The sequence below is a fragment of the Elaeis guineensis genome, chromosome 4, assembly GCF_000442705.2.
Source record: "Elaeis guineensis isolate ETL-2024a chromosome 4, EG11, whole genome shotgun sequence".
In the NCBI taxonomy this organism is placed as follows: domain Eukaryota; kingdom Viridiplantae; phylum Streptophyta; class Magnoliopsida; order Arecales; family Arecaceae; genus Elaeis; species Elaeis guineensis.
In genome coordinates this window covers 25165132-25190059 of record NC_025996.2, presented here as the reverse complement: position 1 = coordinate 25190059, position 24928 = coordinate 25165132, and the positions used below count along the sequence as shown (strand labels likewise).

The window sequence follows — 24928 nt, the reverse complement described above, 5'->3', positions numbered from 1 at the left end:
AATTCCAACAAGAATAAGCTCTGAAATTATATAATGTGTCAACCAACAATTGACTTCTATGGCACACATCTACATAAAAGTGATAGATGGATATACAAAACAATATGACTATAAAGATACCCTATAATATCATTACAATTTCATAGGATGTCTCTAAAGAGATGCAATATTTTGTAATATTAATAGAGCATAGATTGTACTTTATTATGTTCATTTAGAGAATAAATCTTTATGCATAAAAATAATGGGCAATGAATTCCCTCTCCCTCTGGCAAAAAGAGAAAAAGAAAAAAAAAAGAAAAGAGGGTGTGGATAGAAGGGTGGGGGATAGAAATAAAAAGAAAAACAAAAGAGAGAGAGACATGCTAGTGTAGAAGTTACGGGCCTTGATGTTAAAGAGTTCAAAAAAGCTGAAAAAGAAAAAGAAAAAAGAAGAAAAAAAAGAAATAAGTCATATTAGCTCAATGAGAAGAACAAAATTCTTTTTGTATCCATATTAGAGAAAATTATGCGAGCGAATCATGCTCCTATAACATATATCTTATCCTTTATTTGATATGAAGGTTGGATTGAAGGAAAAATAGATGGAGAAGAATGATAGATGGAGAAAAGAATGGATAGATTTTTCATCCATCCTCTCATATGTTTGGTGAAATATAGAAAGATAGGTGAAAATATTTTCTTCTTTACTTGATATAGGAGGAATGAAAAGAAGGATGAATGATATTTGTATAATATTTTTACTAAACTATCTTTTGATAAAAATATTATTATTATCAATTTATAACACTTATTTAGAATAAATAATGTATAAACTTATAATATTTATAATATATAATTATATAAAAAATTATATAAATATTTAATTTTATATTAATTTTATAAATTAATTATATAAATAATTAATTAATTTATAATTTAATTTAAATAGTTAATTAATATTATAAAAATAGTTAATTAAAAATAGTAAATATAAATAGAGAAATAGAAGATAATCTAATTATTTAACTATAATTATAAAAATTATAAATTAAAATTAAAATAATGATTATTAAAATTTAATAGTATATGATTAATAATATATATAAAAATATACATAAATAATATGAATAAAAAGTGAAGAAATATTATAGTTTTATCAAAAAAAATTTAATGAGACATTATTTTATCAATGCAAAAGCCTATTCTTTAATGTTCTATCCATCCTTCCTTCATCCTTCTAATTTGAGAGGATCAAACTGATAGGTCAGAGTGAATAAACAATCCATCCTTTTTATCTATCATCTTTATAATTTTTTGAACTAAACAATAGATAGAATCTATTTATCCTTTCAATCCCATCTATCCATCTCTCATGATCCCAACTAAACATAGGGCTAATGTGGAAACTCAAGATATATTGGGATGGGATTCTTCTTACTAACATAGTCCATCCATCATGTAACTTACAAAAGAAAAACAAAATCACAATACATATGCGAAGAGTTAAGGTTATTTGTCGACCCACATCATCTCTTCTTCCACATCAACCCTCTCTCTGTCCGTCGATAAGACTCTGGCTGGCTAATAGAAAAATTAGGTATTTACTATGGTGCTCCAAAAGGATAAAACCATTATTTCTATTCAAAAACAAACTGGCCATCCGATTAAAAGAGAACACTCAAAATTCTTATTGCTGCCCATATTCAGCCGCCATTAGGTTGGTGCATATAATTTTTTCAACATCTAGAGCTAATATATAATACAAGGCAATGGTTGATGTAATAAATTTCAAAAATTTTAAGAGCATTTTCAAAAGCCTTTTTTCCTCCAATTCTCGATTCCTTCTTCAATGATGGAGCTGATGTTTCTCCATTAGTGAGGGGAGGGGGTAACAGAATGGAGCTGATTTATGGAGAGAGGAGTGGCAGGCGAGGGAGGTGACGCAAGTAGGTGGATGATGCAAGTGGAGGCGGACAGCATGAGGAGAGACGCAGGCGAGGGGAGGGGTGGTGAGATGGAACTGGTGTATCGAGGGTGGGGGCCAAGGAAAGGGGCTAACATAGGGAGGTGAATGGTGTGAGGGGAGATGGATGGCATTGGGAGAGATCGCACACAAGGGGATGTGTTGGCGATGGGAGTTAGGAGGCAGCATAGTGGAGCCCATGTATGGGGGATGGGGGCAACGAGGGTGGGGGTCGACATGGGAAGATGGATGGCACGGGAGGGATCGGCATGGTGAGGGGCCAGATGCAGGGAGGCGGCCGGCATGGAGAAGTCATGGAGACAAGGAGGCAATTGCACGATGAGGGGAGGGGGGTGGTAAGGAGAGTGAACGGTGTGATGGATAGGATTATGGGATAAAAGGAGTCAATCGATTTTCAAAAAAAATATAAAAAATTAAAAATTTTTAATTATCTCTGCCTAATACATAGTTAGGATGTTTTCTTCCTTGCCATAAAAAATAATTAAAGAACACTGCGGTAATTTTTGAAAAATTAATTATCCATCTATGGGAGTGTGGGGACATTGTAAGTTGTTAATGGCCCAAAGGATAATGATGGCAGCACCAAGTTCATTACTATGGTCTACCGCTAAAAAATTGCCCCCTCAGAGGAATGAGCGTGATAAAAGAGATAGAACGGTATAATGTGAGTTTTCATTCCAATAGGACTAGTAATTTTCGATCTGATCTATTGGTATGGACACGACATGATATGTATTTAGATAGATTTGAATTTGAAATAAATAGATTTTGGTTATAAACAAATTGATTCATTTATGACACGATAAATTGTATCTTAAAACGGATTGACTCATGTAACCTATTTTGATCCGTTTAACTAAAAAAATTAAAATAAGTTAACGGATTACACAACACTTTAGACATGTTTAACATATTTATTTTAAAATTATTTGAGAGCAAATGAGGAGTATTTATAAATAAGATTAATCTTTTAAAGTTGTTTAACTTTATTTTAGAGCTGTGAATTAGTATAGCAGGTAACTAAATTATTTTTATATTATTTTAATTTTTTAATTAAATTTTTATTATTTAATTAAATTTTATTAATAAATCAAAATTAAATGGATCATTAGATGGATTGTATATCTGTTTGATCTATCAATACGATTATTAATCATATGAGATGGATCGTATCGTATCAATTTATATATATTTGAGTCATGCTGTGCTCCACCGATAGATCTATTTAATTAAATAAATTATGTTTGGATTAAATTAATTTACGTTATACTCTCGAAACAATACGATCCATGTACGATATGCGAATACAAATTGCCAACCCACATTCCAGCATGAATAGTCTTAAGCAGCTTTTCATCACCCACCAGCATTTTTTATACTAAATTATTTTGATAGAACGGATGTTATCCATGCTGGTGGGCGCCAACTCGCATTTAAGTATCGTTGACAAGATGAACTCAATCAACAGTGGTAGGCGAGCACGCGCCGATGGCGACGATACATTACTTCAACATTGGAAAATGGTAAAGGGGGAAACACTTGTTCAGAAAGTCTCCCAAGTCGTGATTCAGAAGAGAAGCGGCATGTTCAAAATTTTTGAACTCAGGGATCAAATTTTATTTTCGCGCCTCCTCTCTTTTGTTTTTTTACCTTCCCATGCACCGCATCCCCTGACATTCTGACGTCGCTACCATGACCGTACCCAGTCCCCTTCTCCTCCCTCTATGACCGCCTCCCACCTCCCTGCCCCTCCACCAGGCCACCGACGATGACCTCAATAACCCCCGCTCCTCCTCCGTTGCCTCTCCAAGATGGTGTCCTTCGTCTTCAGATCGATGAGGACCCTCCACGACGTCCTCCTCCTCTCGTGCCGAACAACTTTTAAAAATTTCAAAGCAAAATCTTTATCAAAAAAAAAAATTCAAAGCAAAATCAGCTGGCGGTCGCTGAAATAAGTCTCGTGCACTGGCAAGTCGGGCATGTGACAGGATGGGACAGTTGTCATGCGACAGTGTTTTTTTAAAAATTAACGTTGCAAACAGATTAAGATTAAAAGTTTGTTCGGTCAGATTGTGAAAATCAATTTATTTTAAAATTAATTTTTTAAATAAAATTTAAAAAAAATATTATAAAAGAGAATCAATTTGTATTTGAAAAAATCATTTGATAAATTTTTTTATCAATATTTAAAAATAATTTATATTTGATAAATTTTTTAAAAAAATATTTATGATTATCAAATTATGAAAAAAATATATATTTATAGTAAATAATAAGAGAATTAAATAAAAATAAATAGAAATAGTTACGATAAACAATGATTTTAAATAAAAATATTTTTATTTTAAAAAAATTAATTTTTTTAAAAAAAATTAATTTTCTACTTTTTCTCTAAAGTAGAAAAATTATTTTTATTATTGTTCAGAAGTAAATTATTTTTTAAAATAAATTTGATCAAATATTTTATTTTTTTAAAATAAATATTTTTTTCAAATAAATATTTTTTTTTAAAAAAAATTTGACCAAACAGGTCCTAAATCACTTTAATTTACCTGATATTATCGTTGAAACATGCGGATGCATCTCTGCAGGGAGGCGCGAGTGGCCGTGCGACGAGAGTGCGAGGAGAAGCCAGCTAAAGTATGGAATCAAAAAGTCTTTCTAAAACAAGCAGCGCGCTCTAACTTTTTATGTTGACGTGGCATTCAGTGATTGGATATCGGGATATCAGGATATCAATCATGTTGTACCTTTATTTTGGTTCCAGAAACATGCTGTGCCACCTCAGTGCAGGGTGATGCGCGTGGGCGAACCATTTTCCATCTCAAAAGTACCCTTGCCGTCGAAAGCTACCTTATTGTTGACCGTTGACCGAAACGAGTTGCGGACAGCTGGCTACTCAGACTTTTTTTTTTTTTTAAAACACATAGAAAAAAACAAAAAACACATCAAGATAGTTTAGAGTAAAGAGTCCGCGTAGCGTCTAGCGCGAACTTCCAATAAGAAGAAAAAATCACGATGGAGACTCTCGATACTAGCCCTAATTAATCAATCTATAGCACAGTTCGCTTGTCTAAACATCTGAACCAGATATTCAGCCATGGCCAGTGGAAATAACCTGACCGCACCTAGGCCATAGTGGAGGCCTGGGAAAGCAATGCAGAGCCCAGCTTAGACATGAATCGCAGTTTAGAAGCCAGGCCCATGGTCGGGCCTGAATGCTTGCTGAAAATCAATTTTTTTTTTTTGATTAAAAAAAAATGTCAAAGATTTTATTTCTTAAAAAAATTTTTGTGCACCACAGAGCGATCGGTGTAGAAAATCCAACGTAGAGTACATCATTTTATGTGATTGATCTACGTAGCTACTGCTTTATAACGCACATTTAATACTTACAGTTCTGCTTTTTCGTTTAAAAATTTTATATGATAAAAATATCTCTATTTTATTGAAAAAATTATGACATCTTGCCACATATTATGACTTCCTGCATGCAGAATATCATAATATGACTCAAAAAAAAATATCATAATATGATTCATAAAATTATGATATCCTGTGCATATTATGACATCCCGCGTCAAAATTATGACTTTCTGCATGCAGGATGTCATAATATGAACATAAAATATCATAATTTTTTTCAAAAAGTAGAGATATTTTTGTTATTCAAAATTTTTAAATAAAAAAATAAAAATATAAATATTAAGTACGTATTGAAAAATGATAACTATATGAATCAATCACATAAAGTAGTGCACTCGATGTTGAATTTTCTAAGCCATCAAAAAATTTTCCTTTATTCCTCTTGTTGACTGTATCATTGTCTCTTTCAATGGATCTGATAGGACAACCAGATTAAAGCTGATCATGAGCCTCACTGCCCGCCCAAGCTGCCGAACCCAACCCAACCCAAACTTGGTGGGCCAGACACTAAAATAGGCCCTTGGGACGGGCCTGGGCAAAGAAGGAGGTCTGATCTGAAAAACGGACGAGCCTAGTAAAAATAAAAATTGGCCAGGATTGGTTCGGCCCAAGATAATTATTTATATCTAATATATATTATATATATATTAATTAGTTATATATTATAATAATAAAATTTTATACTGTATGTTGGTGAAAGCATCAAAATCGTGTCTGTTGGATGGACCTCTCAAGATTGGCCGGGCTTGGATGGGAAATAGATGCCCAATGTTGGGGCGAAACAGGGCTGGGCATAAATATCAAAGAGAAATATTTTGTGCACCATGAGCGAAACGGTGCAGCTCCATGTGCATCATTCACGGTTGACTTCCGTACGGAGCCAGCAAAAATAATTTTTTTTTTTATCCGTATTGTGTTCGGTCTTATACGTGAGCCAATCACTGCGGATGGTACGTACGAACTGCACCGCCTGTGGTGCACATAGTATTTCTCAATATCAAATCTAATTTCTACTGAGCCCACGGTCTCCTTGATGTCTCTCTAGCTATTTAGCCCGGTGGACGTGGGTGGCAAATCGCAGCAACAACACTTAACTAGAACATTCTATCTGGAGCCAGCTTCACTAAAACACTCCCTCTAGAGTTCTTGTAGTAAAACAAACAAGCCTTCACGATAAGGATGCAAATGGCCCTCGCTCAGGTCAAGAATATACAAATTTTAAGTGGGATCAACCTGAACGTGTATACCTATCCTAAACATGGAAAACACAACGTAAAACTTGGCTTCTGGACCATCAGATTCATTTCCCTATCAAATTGAAAACTTTCATACGTAGTTTACCTAGTTTTGACCTCATATTTAGAGAATCAATTTAAGTTGTAGCTACTTTTAAGTGCTTATAAATGCGCACCAGACATGCTGGGAATGAGACAGCTTGAAGCCCCATCTTGAATTGCATGGTAATGTAAGAGATGCCTGCCTGCTAGTCGCGTCGAACCCAACAACAAATGTCCACTCTAGGTCTGCATGGATAGAGGCAACTGCAAGCATGGATCCTTTGCGGTGCCTGCTTTGCTCCATGGAGGATTGTATATCTTTGGATAGCCATCACGTCATTCATCTTAAATATAAAGGATTATTGCTTATATTGAGAATGCATATCATCACATCGAGGTGCCAAACATGGTGGTTGTCGAGATGAGCAACAGCCTTCTATCCGGCGGCTGTGTCCATACACCAGTAGCCCTGGCCCAATGCTAGGTATTACCTTACTATGCCGCATGCCAATTTTGCCCAACACTAAATAACAACTGTATTCTTCTACTTTATGTCAAAAACACTATTCTTTTTGACTACCCTAATATAACTTTCATACCTAAGGTAAAATAGACAGGAATTACCTGATTCTACTACTACTTTATATTCTATCTCATTCTATCCATGAATTTAATATTCAAGATAAGTTTTTTTTTTTAAAAAAAAACTACTAGATGTTAATCTTCATTTTTTTTTTATGATATATCCACCTCACCCTTGAAGATCAATTCCAACCAGAATCAAATCCTTGCTCGACGGCTATTTATATGGTCGAGGTAAAATAAATTCAAATAACTTATGGCAAATTGGACTAGTTTGGGCTTCTAATAGTTGCATGTTGCTCATCTAAATTGGTCTTCAATAAGACGAAGCCGGAATTTTTGATGCCTCATGGCAGCCCAAACCCACTTATTCCTTGAGCCCACTCAACTGCAGCTCAGATCAAACAAGCTATAAACTGTGTTGCCCTTTGCCTACCCATCTACCTTCCAGTATCTTCGAACTAGAGGTGGCAAATTAGTCCGACCCTAATGGGGTGGTCTTTATCTGATCGGATTAAAATCTAAGGTGAATATGGGTTTTATGAAAAATATCCAAAGTGGGTTCGGATAGGTATATATAAGATATATCCCGACCTAATATATATATATATATATATATATATATATATATATTATATATATATATATATATATATATATATATATATAATCTTTTATATCTAAATACCTAACATAAACCCTATGGTCCCTATCCATTTCAATTTTCTCTCTCTCTACCATCGCCGTCGTCCTCCCTTTCTCCATCCTCTCTCACCTTTGCCAAGCTCCTGATGGCCAACGACCCCACATCGGATTGACCCCTATTGCCTTCTCCATCATTCTCATCGAGGCCTTCCCCCTCCTTCCACAAATTCTAGATTTTTTCATCTCTCTCTCACCTCCTCTATAAGATCGGCCAATCCTCTCGGTCGCTGTACAATGACAGTCGGCCTGCAACACAATCTCATCGACCTAGCCTCCCATTCAATGGAGACTTCTAAGATGAAAGAACTGAGAAAAAAGGGGGGAACCCTATTCGGCTACTCCAAGCCTCCCATCCGATCGAGACTCCTAAGGATGGAAACATAGAGGAAAAATTGAGGGAAAAATGAAAGATGAGAAAAATGGAAGGCAAAGACCATTGCCCGCATAGCTTAATCATTTTTTTTCTTTTTCACTTCTTTTTCTTTTCATCTCTTCTCTTTTTCAGAGATTTCTGACAGGAGGGAGGGCACCTAAAGGAGAATGGAGATCAGAGGGAGAGCACCTGAGGGAGATCAGAAGGAGATCGGTGTAAGATTTTGAGAGCTTGATATCGGTAGAAGCTGGAAGTAGGGGTTTTGAGAGCTTAATCTTGATAGAACTAGAAGACATTTAGAACTTTTGCGAGACCGATGATCTAACCCGACCCAACCCCATCCAACCCGATCCGAGATAAGCACATATGCCTGATCCGACCCACTATCGTCCACTTATTTATTTTATCCGATCCAAAACAATAAGGATGGATATGGATATAAATTTTTGCTTGACCGAGTGATATGTATATGATAATCTGACCCATTGCCACCTCTACTTCAGACTGACTTCTCCTTATCAGCATGCCATCATGTTTCATTTTCCACTCTTGTTAGACTAGAAACTTTTGCACAAAGTAGGGCACAGTTTTTTTTTTTTTTTTTTTTATAAAGAAAAGGGGTTAGAGGGGGGAGGGGCATCCCAACGTGGCTATTGCTCCTGGGCATGACCATAGGGCCCCAATCTTGTTGGAGAATGTTCGATTCAAAGAGCGAGTTTGAAGAAGGGCATCCCTCCCATCATATGGACGAATCCAATGGTGAGTATATTACACCACATCATCAAGATTTGACAGACCAGAAACCACTTTCCAATACCATGTCAGGCTGTCAGTATCAAAAGCAGGGTATAGTTGAACTGCAAGATGAAGCAGAGGCCAGAGGACCAACACCCACAAATATAATCCCCTTGCTTCAAAGGTTTACATTAATCAACTTGTTAACAGCATCAAAGAGACCTAACTAACTAAACGGAGAATTCTGAAATCTGGGTTACCTGCAAAATATAGTCAAAATTCACCCGGATATCACATACTCGCCCACACGGCATATTAAGGCTCAAGAATTCATGATTATGGCCACCTGAGTCGACCCAAAACACACTCAAAAAACACACAGTTCCAAGCATGCCATTCCCACCATCATTCCATCAGTCCCAGGGCCACATCCTCACCAGAAAAGAAGAGCAGGCTTGCCTGAGCTCATTCATGCCAAAACGCTTTTATGCCCCCTCTACCTCCCATTAATCAATTCTCAAAGAACCTAAACACGTGACCCCCAAATCAGCCACCCCCACTACCAACCATTCTCCTTTACGAAAGTAACCCAACACCCATCCCCACCCATCATCATATTTCCCAGACCCACGAACCCATAATTCCCTTGCCCAACCAGAACTCAGCTATAGAAAGTATATTAATGCGAAACTTAGAAGTCATCTACAAGATCCATAAACTAGATGGAATTCATAAAGAAACAAGATATTCTAACCATCTCCCATGATTTCTATATCCAAAGATTTCCCATTTCCCTGGTTCCTCTACTTCTTAGTCATCTTTCCTGCCTTTAGAAGCCGGAAAATGGTAAAAAAGGCAACAGAGTGAAAGCTCTCATTGCATCTTCCGGTGGACCAGAGCCAGTGTTCGTCTTTCGAACTTATAATCAAACAACAGAGCAACAGAGGAAAGACTTTCTTTGTTTCTTTCTTTCCCATGGCTCTGCCTTCCAAACCTCATCTCCTCCTCCTCCTCCTCCTCCCTCCTATAGTCATGTTGCCATCCCTTTCACATCAAGCCCAAGACCCTCGCGTCATCGACCGCATTGTAAGAGACTCTGCCTTCCAATCCTACCACACCAAGCACCACAAGACCGCCATCGCTTATAAGCTGCCGCTCCCTTCGAGCCTCTCCGCTGTCGCTGCAGAGACCGTCAGGTATCGAGCTGGGAGCCTCAGAAGATATGGAGCAGCCATCAAAGAATTCCGGGTTGCTCCTGGTGTCTTCGTTCACCCCCACATCAAAAGGCTCATTGTTGTGCGCCAGAACTTGGGCAATCTCTCCGCTATTTACAACGCTTACGGCAACATATCTGGGTTCCAGCTCGTGTCTCCGGTCCTGGGTCTTCTTTTCTACAATGCAGCTGGTCTCCGTAACTCTTCTTCCAAGAACTTATCCGAGCTCGAGATCTTGGTCGCCAGGAGACCCATTGCGGTGGATTTTTCCAGAGTTGTTGGAAATTTACAGCGTCTGAGACCACTCTGTGCAATGTTTGAGTTGGATGGCAATGTGAGCTTATCAAATCAAACGGCGAGCAACAAATGCTTGTCCCGGCGGCAAGGCCACTTTGCTCTGGTGATTGAATCAGCTAAGAGTGAGAATTCGAAGGTGAGTGAATGGAAGGTTGTGGTGGTGAGCGTGGTTGCGGGTGCGTTCGTAACGGTGCTTCTGGGGCTCATGGTGGTGGCGGTGGCGAGTGCGAGGAGGAAGAGGTATCAGAGGGAGGAGATGGAGCGGAGGGCATACGAGGAGGAGGCGCTGCAGATCTCGATGGTGGGCCATGTGAGGGCGCCCACAGCGTCGGTGGCTCGCACCGCGCCCGCTCTGGAGAATGACTACGCACCATCTTCTTCGTGATTGGGTAATTGAGGCTGAGGAGAGTTCTTAACTTGTTAGCAGGGTGTGTATTACATTGATTTGATTCATTTAGGTTTGTCTTCTCTTATGACATTCATCAAGAAGAAAGTTCAAACGAGACTGGCCACTGTAGATGTTAGTATTTGTGCATCTGTTGATCATAGTTCATAAAATTCTTTATCCAAGTTTATCTCTTCTTTTTGCTCTATAAAGTAATTTTGATTCTTTGATGAGACAAAGATGGTGCAATGAGTCCTGAAGTTGGATTTCCAGGAGCATGAGGCATTGCCTGTGCGCAATTCATCAAATGATGGCTGGTGGGAGTTGGTAGGCAAGGGTTGCCAAGCATGATTCCTTGTACTGATATTCCAACGACAAGAAGAGGCAACAACATCATTATGTTTTTTCCTTAATGGCTTGGTTGTTTTTACTCCTGTGTTCGTTGTGAATGCATTTGTTTGGAGTGCCCGCAAGCACAAGGTAGACTGAGCATGGTCGGATGGCATGCTAATGATGGCATTTGGAGTTGGGTCTGCCATTGCGAGGAATTATGAGATTTAGAAGAGTTGTATTGTGACAAAGTAGGAGCATGTCACCAGCATGGTTTCCCTCTCAATATTGTGGTAGTACTATGTGCAAATTTATGAAACACTGCTCATCTTAGAATCATCTCCATTGTACTGGTATGGAAGCATAAGATGGAACCGATTAATACCTAATGAGCTCCATCTATACACCTGGTTTTTAAACACGTCGCCGCTCTATATACTCTCTCTCTCTGTCTCTCTCCCCCCTCCCTCCCTCTCCCTCTTCCCCCTCCTAATTATCTTTGTTGCTGTAATCAATAACATTATGAGGGTATAACTTTGCCAAGCAATTCAACTTTTCTTATCTTTTCTTCATCTTCGTCCCTTATTGGGGTATCAACTTCAATTTTACTAATTGAAACATGTAATAGTATAGAACTCTACTCAGGTAGCTGTTTTTTTTTTTTTTTTGACGGAAGGTGGCTTTTAGTTCAACAACATCTGTTGCACATGAAAGTGAAGTTCAAGAATGCTGTCAAGACCTATTCGCTCAACTTCAACTTGAATAGGCCGAGAGAAGTTATTACACATTGATTTAGGGGTAAAAATGGTATGGATAATATTCATTCGGATCTATTTTCATATTCAAATCCATTTGAAAATGGACAGAAATTTAAAAATCTGACTAATATCCATATTCATATCCATATCTATCAAAACAAAATAGATACGGATATAGATAGACAACTATCTGATCTATATTCAAATATTTGAATTTACTTATAATCCTATATAATTTTATATACTACTTGTTGCAATCAAGGGCTCATGGCTCGACACGTGAAGTATTGTTCATTCTGGCCCATGGACCTCATGATTTTCTCCCAAGACATTTCAATCCAAAAGGTGCCTCACAGAGATGGTGGTCCCTTCCCATATACACCAGAGTCCTTTTCAATTTACAACCAATGTGGGATTATGATGCCTCCCTTCTATACAATAACATAGTCCCTTAGTCAAGGGAGAGTCTGTATACGGATGGAAGGTGCTCTTCTCCTTATTTTTATCACAGATTGGTGTACGGGCAGGGGGAGCTTCATAATTGCAAGGGTGGTCCCTTACCGGCACGTCTTTATTGTGATCAAGAGACTATGGCTTAGTGCGTAAAGTATTGTCCACTCTAGCCATGGACCTCATAGTTTTGCTCTTCGGGATCTCAATCCAAAAAACGTTTCACGTGGATGGGTAGTCCCTTTCTATATAAGCCAGAGTCCTTCTTGACTTACAACCAATGTGGAACTAATGATGCCTCCGTTCTATACCACAACAATACTTATCAATTTGTAAGAAAAATATACAATCATATAAACATGCTGTTAACTTGATTTATAATATACTTAGTAATATCTTTAATTTTATAGTCACAAAATTTAATTATTCAACTTATATCCATAATTATATCCATACTTTCAATATCTGAATTATATTCGCATCTGTTTAAAATAAATATTAATATAAATTTTTACATTCGAATAATATTTATATCTGTATTTATATTTATCAGATAAAATAAATATAAATATATAGATATTCGATCTATATTTAATCTGATATCAATTCTAATTATATTATATTATTAGATATTTATCCTATTTTGATGGCACGCATAGGATTTTCCTTTTTATTTTGACAAAGACATGGAAACATGCTTTTCCTATCCTCCATTTTCTTCTTATCGATTTATTGGTTTTGTGTTGGGAGATGCTACAATATATGCCCATAGGAGCTGAAAACTAGGAGCAAACGAAATAAAATGTCAACGAGATGACAGCTACCTTCAATGCGTGCACCTAGATTTTTCCGCCATCCTGTTCCATTCCCCTAGAGCCACCCACCCCATTCAGTCCAACAGCTCGCCGGCAACCCAACGGACGTAAACATAAGCATTTTAATGCCATAAAAGTCCACTCGCTCTGCCCAGCAACCCAAAGAAAGCGCTTAAACGCCCGTTGCAGCTCCCCAACATTCTCCTCTGCTAGGGGAGGAAAGAAGATACCTTGGTTCAAGTCCAGAAACAAGCTCCGCAGCTATACATCCCGGGTACGTCAGTTGAGATTTTTTTTTCCTGAAGTAGTTGAGATTTTCTTGCTCTTTTTGATAAATCAGATGAATTAATTAATATAAATATAGTGACATTCATGAGAATCAGAAAACAAACCATTCAAAACTTGAGCAGGGATTCTTGTTGAAGAATAGTATAATATCGCTCCAATGTCATTGACCACATATCTTGCCATTCAGTTAATAATACTATGAAATTTTTTGTAAATATATAATATCTCAATAGAGAAAAATCCCGTATGAGCATCATTGACTTGTTTTTTTGTTTATGATAGCACTATTAAGCCGAGCAGCTAATTTCAATGACGTGGATGCGGCATGAGACCAGACCCCTAAATTATTTTTCAAACTAAAATCCCCTAAGTATATTTTGTTTATGTATTTGTTTATTTACTAATTTAGATTGACTACATTATTTACTTGCATGAGGGAGAGACACGGGTCTGGATTCTCAGCACCAACCTCAAAACACTTCATTAACAGCACTACTTGGCACCATCAAATCTTGTATGGTTGTAATCCTTATGACCAACCTTGAAATCAATGGTGATGGCAAAGAGAGAGAGATAGAGAGAGAGGAAAAAAGCTCATTAAAATTCTCACGGGAATAAACCTGCTTCGCAGTTGTTACTTCGCAACTTCATTTTAAACACCTTTTTGTTGACCGAATAATGAACAAACTTTTTTGGCAGCTTGTAAAACATAAAAGACTGACGAAAGCCAGGGAAGGAAGCTCCCCTTCGAAATTCCAATCCGCCGTAACTTCCATTTTGTTCCCTCACTTGGCCCGTCTTGCTTTTAGAGACGGTTTAGCCCGCAAGAAACCTGGTGGTGGCAAAGTATTACATGCATTAGAGGCCATGGATCAGATTCCATGCCCTCATGAACGTTTGCAGCAAGATTCAGAGGACGTGCTGAATCAGTATTACATGCATTAGAGGCCATGGATCAGATTCCATGCCCTCATGAACGTTAGCAGCAAGATTCAGAGGACCCGCTGAATCCCACCCACTACAGACCAGTAATTGATTACAGCAAGTGGATTGGAGCCTGAGACCCCAAACTTCTAGCAAAGGTAGTATTGTTTTAGACCTCGTCCAAAAAACCAAAAAAACACACACACAACCAATAGAAGATGTATGATCCCATAGTCACGACATGATGCAAACAGTTGTAGAACAAAGTTGCCCTCCACGTTCCAGATAACATTTTGTTTTATGCTAGCATCTGTCGGTTGGATAAGGAGAATAGTTATTCCCTGCTCTCTATTCTTTCCTTTCTAACTTTTACATCTGGGAGACTCTTGAATCGAGATGGTCGCAGATAACGTACCATATACAACCGAAGTTCCCCGCGAACTCCATACAACATCGTGGTACTTACCAGCATCTGTCAGCTGGATTAGAAAAACAGCTTTTCCCTGCGTTCTCTTCTATCTTTCCTAACTGTACCATCAGGGAGACTATTGAATCAAGTCAATCCAATAATGTACAATATAGAATAGCATAATCTCCCTGCTAATTCCAGATAACATCTTGGCTTATTATAGCATCTGTCAGTCGGATCAGTGAAACAGCTGTTCCTCTCTCCTGTATCCTTCATAACCGTTACATCAGGTAGTCTGTTGAACCAAGTTGGGTACAATGGTCCTGACTGCCCAAAGATTAATAAAACAGCTGTTTCTGATCAAACGCTAGCTCTTCTAACCATTATTCTAATCTTAATTGGGATAAAATTATTCTCATTGTTCTAAAGGACCTAGAATGGGAGAACTCCCAGCTAAAATCCAGGTGGTGGCGGACTCAAACCCAGGCCCCTGGTACCAGAACCCCGGAGACTTTACCAACCATACTAGCTGGCACCCTTAGAATATAGTATCATACAACGGCTAAATTAAAACGCTTACGTTCTGCTAGATAAAATTGTCTAATCCGCCTCCTCAAGCTATTCCATTCATTATTCAATTTTTCATTCATTCTGATTGCATCTTGCAATAGTACGGCATAACAATAAAATTCAGCATATCAGCATACTATTTATTGTTCATAGGTATGTATAGCCAATATATGCTATTCACCTCTATACATGCTCCATGGTGAACTGAAGAGTGTGTCCATCAACTTGGCGACATGCAATTGATCCTTCCTCTTCCTGGGCATCCAATGTACAGCTCTGTCTCTACCTCATTATGCTGACCATCTTGCTCGTCTGGATCAGCTTCCTCCAGATCAGCTAGTGGTGGCTGAGATTGTAGCTTGCACTTCAGACATCAAAATATCATAGTTACACATATGTCTTGTTTATTATCCTTTATTGACAGATCAAATAATTCATACTAGTTACACATTCGATAAAATTATTTATTATTATACGGCACGCTCGTTTACTTCCATGTGATATAAACTGCTTCATATGGTGCCTCAAGAGAGCAAAGTACATGGTGGGAAACAGAAATTAGTTTTGCCGAGGTAGTTGATCAGCCATAATTTCTGATACGAACTAAACTTTTAATATATTGACCGGTTAATGACACAGGATTTAGATAACTATCTTCTTATATTGACTGATTAATGACAGATGATTTAGATGACTATCTTCTTACCTTCTCTTGCAGTAATGTGTTCTCCTTCTCGAGGGTCTGCTCCTGAATTTGATGAACAAAAATAACATACAAAAGTATAGTTTCCATCAAATTCTTTAGCAAAAAGTAACACAGCTATCATAAAGAAGTAATCTACCTTTTCTTTAAGTTGTGCAATCTGCTCTCCTAGTAACTGATTCTGGAATTTATACGAGAGTCAAAAAGACAAGTGTTTGTTCATGGCTGAAGAAAATTGACCTAATTATTTTTCACAAGTTACCTTCCTCCCTCTGATGTTTCGTAGGCTTTGCTCTAGCTTACCCTCTATTTCATGCAGTTCTTCGACAGAGCATGACTCTAAACTTTCAGCTAACAGTTTCCTGCAGCGTATTTAATACTTCCAAGATTACATGGCATAACTCATGTACTTCTCTAAGTGTGAAGTTGGTCTGTCTAATTAGGAGAAAGGATAGGAAACTACAAATATCAATTCAAAGTTTACACACTTACCGTTTGGAGGCTTCAAGGGATTCAATTTTTCTTGACATGCTAGCAGCTTCAAACTTGCATTGCTGCAGTCAATTTAAAGATATTTAGGGATAGTAGAATCTATAAATCTCACAACTGTAACCTGACTATTTTGAATTGTTTAGGATCTTTGTAGATGTGACTTACGACCCCTGTAACAACTTTAATGACGCAATTTCTTTTTAATTTTTTTTTCAATTTTTTACTGGTTCATCATTCATACCACCACTTCGTAGGGTTTTATAATGTGAACTTGCCAAAACATTTTATAATGTGAACTCACCAATAAAATCATTCTAAACACCCTTTCATTTTTGTAGGCAAAAAAAAAAAAGCCCTTTCATTCTTCTTCTTCTTCTTTTTTGCTGCAGTTTTATCTCATAAACGACTTCATTTCAAGATCACAATCTGGAGATGTGAAAAAGGCACATTGAAACTCTGCCGAGAAAATTTACATTGAAACTTTTGTAGAGAATCTTACTATAAATTCAAAATGCCTTTTTTTTTTTTGGTGAAAACCAATACCTAACCATTTCTTATAAAGATCAAACACAGAAACTAAAGCCACCATATGAGAAAAATTAAATGACCCAAAAATTTGCACCTGAATATTTTGTTCCGTTACTTCATTGTTGTTGATGCCACTTTTTGCATGCATTCTATAGCGATTGATTGTTTTCTGCATGCTACAAACTCCCAAGTATAATAAAAGCTATCAGTTTGTAATACAAAACCGGGGAATGGAAAGATGAAACTGATATAAATAAAAGACCAGAAAAATTATCATATAGAAATATCATTAAGTAATAAATGTCAGCATATTTCTTTTGTGGGAGATAAAGCACAGTTCCAACCTATAAGGTAAAACGACACCGTTGCTAGTTGGAGGTGGCCTACCACCCACAACCACCCTAATTAAGAGTACCACAAGGCAAAGAGAAAGAGGACAATGAAAGCTGGTGCCGTTAGCCTGACCCGATAATAGCTCTTAGTCTTTCTCCGCCCTGCCTTATCTTCTTTCACTCAATCTACACTACCACCATGTATTCATATTGGGTCGGCATTGGAATCCGCTATAGAGATGCCCCCCTATGTTGGGCACTGTACTAAGGAAAGAATTCTTGATATTCTTTAACCACGAGGAGGCCAAATTTCTCGCCATAGAAACTCAGATCACATCCGTCAAGGCTGGTCGAGTAGCCTTTTTGATGCATAAGATAAGCTGGAGGGCTTTTGCACCCCAATCATTCTATTTTTGTTTGAGGGAACCCCCTTTGAAAGCTTCTTTCATTGAATTCAAAGATCGAGGTACAGAGGTTGATGGAGAATCTTATCCAGCTTCTTGTTGATCAGAGTATGGCTGCAGATCTACTATAGAAATCTGAAATATTTTATAATCAACACCTAGTTTTGCATCATGTGATATTCCAAGGAATAAGAGCTATTCCAAGGTTTGTTGAACTGTCCAGTTCAGGGCATGCCGAACCATACTAGTAGCCGACTGGTATAGTTCTGGCTTTCAAAATGAGATACCAGCAAGAATAGAGTAGGGAGAAAGAGAGGAAAACAGAAAGGGAGGAGGGGAGGGAAGGAGGGTGAGACATCGGAGAAGTTGCCGAAGAGCCACCGAGGCATCCGAAACTCTATCTTCCTCCAGAAGGAGGGGCGGGGCCGTGAAGGGAGAGGGATGGAAGGAGCGGGAGAGCACGAGGGAGAACAATCTAACCATCCAAGGGCCTCTGCGGCCCTCCGACAGCTACCATAGGCCTCTTCGCAATCTCCTACCCCTTCTATTCCTCTCCCTCCCTCCCTCTTGCTCTCTATCTCTCTTTCCTTTGTTGATTCTTTCTCTTTTCAGCTCCTTCAATCATCCGAGGGCCTCTGCGGCCCTCCAACAGCCACCACCAGCAGCCACCACCAACCTCTGCTATCTCCCTCTCCCTACCTCTTCTCTCTTTTCCTCTCTGTGCTGTGCCGGTTCGGATCTAGCATGGAATAGCACGAAGGCATACCAAACCGTGCCGCCAATCGGCCAATGCAGACTCCAATACCGACATAACAAACCTTGAGCTATTCTCATCCTATCTTGACATTTGAGATGAATGATATCCCAAGATATGCCAATTAAGATGCTAGAAAAATTGCATGATGCTCCCATCCCACCACTTGAGAGTTGGGACAATACCCTATCTTGACATCCTGCAAGACATCCCATTGGGATCTAAGACTATGATTAGCACTTTGGTTGTAATTCTAACCTAGCTAGCAAGATGAGATATCTAAAGGCAAAAGCTATTCAGACTTCACAGCAACCAAAGTGAAGGAGCAGGGAAACTAGGTTGCAATTCGCCTTCGTGCTGGCACAGAACAACACGAAGACGTACTGAATAGTGTCGCCAATCGATCGATACGGGCTTCAATGCCAACACAATGGATCTTGAGCTATTCTCCTCCTTTCTTGACATTTGGGATGGATGATATCCAAAGACATGCCGATTAATATGCTAGAAAAATTACAAAATGCTGCCATCCTACCACTTGAGAGTTGGGATAATACCCTATCCTGACATCTTGCAGGACATCCCATTGGAATCTAAGACTGATTAGCACTTTGGCTAAAGGCAAAAGCTATTCAGACTTCACAGCAAGTAACCAAAGTGAAGGAGCTGGGTAACTAGGTTGCGATTCGTGTGCGAAAACAGCTGTGGCACATATAGGTTTTCTTTGGGATTATAAAAGAGATGATGCAAAAAGGTTCAATAAAAGCAATAAAAAGTTAAGGGAAAAAAGAACAGAATAAAATAGAAATATTGTGGATGAAAAGTTGCAGATTGAAGATATGACAAGATACAAGACATTAGTGTCTGGAATACAGACTCATATGAGATGAATTTCTGTTCTCAACTCTCGAATCATGCTTCATGAGCCATCAACATGATGTCAACACGATATTGATGATTTCCTTCTTTATCTTGCTAAACAATGACATTTACTAAAATCATTTCATAACTTGAAATATTAAGTATCAGCTGAAGTTACTAATTGCTTTCATGCTAGGTAACATCTTAGAATTTAAAAGAAAAAACTGATTAAATGTCCAATACATCCAAAATAAAATCCTTTTTCTTGGTGACATTTAATAGAAACTTTCAATATGCCATTTTTTCCAAACATATTAGTAAAAAAATTCCAGCTATTAAATACTAATTGGATAATTATGACATAGCTATGGTGTTTTATATATATTATGGGCATCATGGATCGTTAGCTTTCATGACTCTTCCCTTGTTCACTAAAATCAAAAACTCATCTTTGAGTTTAACAATGAGGAGCAATTTGATCACTTCTAATACATGTACTTAATTCTTAACAAACTTAATCACATCAAGGATATGTGTATCTTGAGATGTCTATGATCATTGCATTGCAAATGATATAAGGATGTAGCACGAGCACACCCATTTGATTAATTGCACAATGAAATGAGCCTGTTGAGGATTATTTGAGGTTTGGTCCCATATGGAATGAATTTGGGAAGAGTAAAGGATCTCTCTCTCTCTCTCTCTCTCTATATATATATATATATATAGAGAGAGAGAGAGAGAGAGAGAGAGAGAAAGTTGGGCCCAAAACCTAACAACAAGCTTTTATGGACCCCAGCACGTCTATCTATGCCTCCTTCTTAGCCTTGCCATCTCCCAAAAAAATGGTATCCGTGCTAGGCGTGTAAATCCGATAGCTCAATCCAGTTATTTTATAATAATTCGGTGTAGGTCCAATTGAAGTTTCTAATACCCTTGCTAGGTCAAAGTCAGATTTCATAATATTTAAAATCTGATTTCTGATCAAGTTGGATTCAGATATGGCTACATTCCAGTTTAAAAACACGACCCAAATATTTATACACAAACTGCCATACAGCATATTTATGTCACATATATATATATATATATATATATATATATATATATATATATATATTATATATATATATATATATATATATATATATATATATATACACACACACACACACACACGTATGTGTATGTATGTATCCACACACACACACACCTATATATATATATATATATATATATATATATATAATTAATGCATGCAAGCACTCCTCTTCAGATACATGCACGCATGCATGTATCTAAAGAGGATTGTCCATGTTACTTGCATTGATTCCTTTCCTCTGTCTGGCTCTTTAGTGATTATCATGTTATTTTTTCAAAATTAGTGAAAATTTTGCTATTTTAGTGGTTTGTTTTGGTTTATCTTTTGAAATACATGTGAAACTTTATATATATATATATATATATATATATATATATATATATATATATATATATATATATATATATATATATATATATATTCAGATACATGCATGTATCTAAAGAGGATTGTCCATGTTACTTGCATTGATTCCTTTCCTCTGTCCGGCTCTTTAGTGATTATCATGTTATTTTTTCTAAATTAGTGAAAATTTTGCTATTTTAGTGGTTTGTTTTGGTTTATCTTTTGAAATACATGTGAAACTTTAATTGTTTATATTCAGCTGGCCTTTATTATTTATAGGAGTATATTAGTGTAATGCTTGTTGAATTTAATATATTGTCAAGTCAGTTTTATTTTAATATTATTTTCTAATAAATGGTGGATGGAGAAGAAAAACAAAAAACGATAGCATGAAGAAACATAAAATAAATTCGTGCATTGAATTGAAACCTAGAAAAACTCGTGCCCAAACTCGGATTTTGACTATTAATTTTGTCTGTTTTCAAGTTTGGAGCTCACACATCTTGATGGATCCTAACCTAAATTTCATCTCATCAAGTTTGGATCCACATACATCATGGATTTAACCCAAGTTTGATCCATTCATAACTCCAATGAAAGCCAATGGTTGAAAATCCCGAGCAAATTCTCCAGTCCATAAAGGCACCAAAGTTGGTAGATCTTACAAAGAATGAAACATACGAGTTGTTAAAGTGGAGTTTTTGTGGTCACTCAAGTATGGTTCATGAAAGAATGGACACTCGTAAAAGCATGGTGAAACGTGGCTCTTGGAAAGGGGGTAGTTCTTGGACTAGATCCCTAGCACATCTTCATGAAGTGTTGCTCTTGGAGATTTAGGGCTCTTTGATTAGAGTGGTAAAAGGCGCTGCACTCAAACAATAATTGGGTGCAAGGCTTGATTAGAGTGCTAGATAGAAATCGAGGAGTCAAGTCAGCTCATACATTAAGGGAAAGATTGTTGAGGATCATGTGTGACGTCTCATCTCACATGAAATAAATTAGGTCCAGAACCTAATGGCTTAGCAGTTCAGATCGAGTTGGTTTTCAACATATATATCAAAGCCTCCTGCTTAGACTCATCTTCCCAATAGAGTCTTCATAAGTTCCTAAATAACTTTTTAGAAATTGCTCCTCAGCTGCTATAATAAATCTTACTTGGTCAAATCATCAAACAAATATGAAAAGCATGTCGTAGGGAACGACCACTCCGAGCTGAATGGATATTTGCAAGGAAAGCCTGCTCAGAAACAACTTACTGCAAGAAAATTGTGTGCGCGCATGCATGAGTGAGTGAGAGAGAGAGAGAGTGAGAGAGAGAGAGAACAAGAACTTTGTTCATTAAGAATATGATAGAACATGACACATTTGGGAACTGGATACTTACCCAACAAGGAGGAAGCACTCTAAGCTCATACAAGCTTCAAACTTAACATCTTAATAATGATTAACCCCTTAAATTTGAAGTCCTAACTACCATAAGAAACTACTAATTGTTGAAATTGAACTAAGCATTTCCATACTTAATTACAGTTGAAACTTCTGAACTCTTCTAGCCGACAACTAACATCTTTCTTCATAATCTAAGCAATTCACGACAATCTAGTTCTGGGATGATGTAAGGCTGCAATGTAGATTTAGATTTAGCGCCAATAATATCAATTATAGATGAGAAAAGCCTGTGCTTTTGGTGATATCACTTGATACATAAAGGATTTCTACTACATTTCAATAATGAGTCTTGTTCATTCTTTTAATGTCCTAAAGAAAGTAAATCTAAAACATACTTAATCTTAGGAATCAACAACAACTCTCTCTCTCTCCACTCTTCACCGGATATCTCTTGGATGTTCTAGATGTCTCCTTGACATTATCAAAAACCATCATATACTACTGTTCATCTGTCTAGGCCCTTCTTGAACTATAATTCTAGAATCAAAGACGAGCATTAACAGGAGCTATCCACCAATCTATGGCATCTATATACAAAGGGTCAAGGCCTACCATGGTGTGTGTGAGGAGAAAGTGCATGTGTGGTGTGTTAGAGTGCCATGGTGATGTCTTCCTATTTTTAGAGTTTGTATGTCCCACTCCAATTAATGTGTGTACTTGTGTACTAGTGTACTACTCTTAAGGCTATCCTATTTTCCTCTCTACATTTGATATCAAAGCAGGTGGTCCAGGATTGTTGTTTTGGCAGTGTTCTTTGGAGAGATTTTGCTTGGGCATAGTCAGGGACTATAAAGTTTTGCTGGTCCGAGACCAAGCTTACTTGATATTGAGCAGGGTCTATCAAGTTGCAATGGCGGAACTCAGCGCATTAAGAAGCTAAACGATCAGAATTATAGCATGTGGCAAACATGCATAAAGTTGTACCTACAAGAGCAAGATCTCTGGGAGACTATAAGAGGAATCAAGACCATGCAACCACCACAAAAAAATGATGCTGCATTAAAGAAATGGAAGATTAAAGCCGGCAAGACCATGTTCACGATCAAGACAACAGTAGAGGAGGAAATGCTAAAACACATCAAATACACAACTACACCTAAAGCTGCAAGGGGTGTACTGGCCTCTCAATTTTTCAGAAGAAATGATATGAGGCTCAAGCTGTTAGAAAATGAATTAATGTCAGTTACTCAACATGGCATGACAATTAATCAATATTTTACAAAAAAATAAGATATAATATAGAGAGATCTCAAAATTAGATCCAACTTCTAAAATCGATGACAAAAGAATGAGGATTATTATACACTTGGAACCTGAATATAGAGGATTTATTACAACAATTTGAGGGTAGCTAGTGCAACCATCAATAGAAAATCTAGAAAATTTATTGGCCAATTAAGAGACATTGGCCAAATAAATGGCTGGAGTCTCACTAAAGAGAGAAGAGGAGGCACTTTTTAGTAACAAAAAAATAAGAGATTATAATAGAAATCGAAATGGTGCAAAATCAGAAAGGGAAGAAGAATATAAATCAAGAAAATAGGAGGAAAGGAGCTCTCAACTTGGGGGAGTTCAACAGCATAGAGATGAAAATAAGCAACAATTCAGAAGGCCAAGAAGTCATGGAGATGAGTGTTATAATTACAGTAGGGGAGGCCATTATGCAAGAGACTACATTTATGAGAAAATCTGCAAAAGGCAATGCAGCAACCTTAAGCAACTTATCACAAAAATACAATAGTCAAGAAGAGTGGGATGCTGAAACATCACTTGCTATAATCGAGATTGGAGGAAGTAACACCAAGAGCAGCAGAAGATGAAGAGCTCGCACTAGCAGTATCTAGTCCTCAAAGAACTAATTATAAGCAGGATTGGATCCTTGACTTAGGGAGCTCAAATCATATAATAGGTGATGAGGAGAAGCTCCATAATCTATCATAATATAAAGGAAGAAGTGTTGTGATGCTTGTCAACAATACGAGATTATCAGTCACATCTATTGGCAATATGATGATTGAACCTCGTTTCAATTCTAACCAAGTACAAGAAAAGATGTCGATCATGTGTTTGGGATAAAGAAAAATCTTTTGTCAGTATCACAATTAACAGAACCCAATAACTTTGTGGTATTTAGTCCTAAGGATGTCAAGGTATGTCAAGAGGTAAGAATAACTGGTACACTAAATATGGAAGGACAAAAGCTATATTTTATTTACGTGATGTCAGCAAAAAAAGCATATATGGATAAAATGAAGAAGAATAAGATTGTCAATCCATGGCATGCATGACTAGGACACATTAGCCATCACAAGTTAAAAGTAATGATAAGCAAGCCCATGCTAAAAGGCCTCCCTCAGCTAAATATCTATAGTGATATAGTCTGTGCTAGGTGCCAATATAGTAAGGCACATCAATTACCATATGGAGACTCCAAGTTCAAAACGAAGCAACCAC

At 37.4% G+C, this 24928-nt stretch overlaps 2 protein-coding genes across 2 annotated transcripts in view; one reads left to right on the top strand and one right to left on the bottom strand.

Moving 5' to 3' along the window:
- Nucleotides 1-9850: 9850 nt before the first annotated feature.
- Nucleotides 9851-11327, top strand: LOC105043530 (uncharacterized). The gene has a single exon (XM_010921111.4). The coding sequence runs from the start codon at nt 10040-10042 to the stop codon at nt 10958-10960; it is 921 nt and encodes a 306-aa protein (XP_010919413.1). The 5' UTR covers nt 9851-10039; the 3' UTR covers nt 10961-11327.
- Nucleotides 11328-15530: 4203 nt separating this feature from the next.
- Nucleotides 15531-24928, bottom strand: part of LOC105043288 (MADS-box transcription factor 50) — a 77957-nt gene continuing 68559 nt past the window's right edge. Inside the window, exons 3-8 of the mRNA XM_010920779.4 lie at nt 17322-17403; nt 16700-16761; nt 16470-16569; nt 16347-16388; nt 16211-16252; nt 15531-15868 (exon numbers count right to left, since the gene is read on the bottom strand). Coding sequence (XP_010919081.1) covers nt 15725-15868; nt 16211-16252; nt 16347-16388; nt 16470-16569; nt 16700-16761; nt 17322-17403 — 472 coding nt within the window. The 3' untranslated portion in view covers nt 15531-15724. The remainder of the gene's footprint in view (nt 15869-16210; nt 16253-16346; nt 16389-16469; nt 16570-16699; nt 16762-17321; nt 17404-24928) is intronic.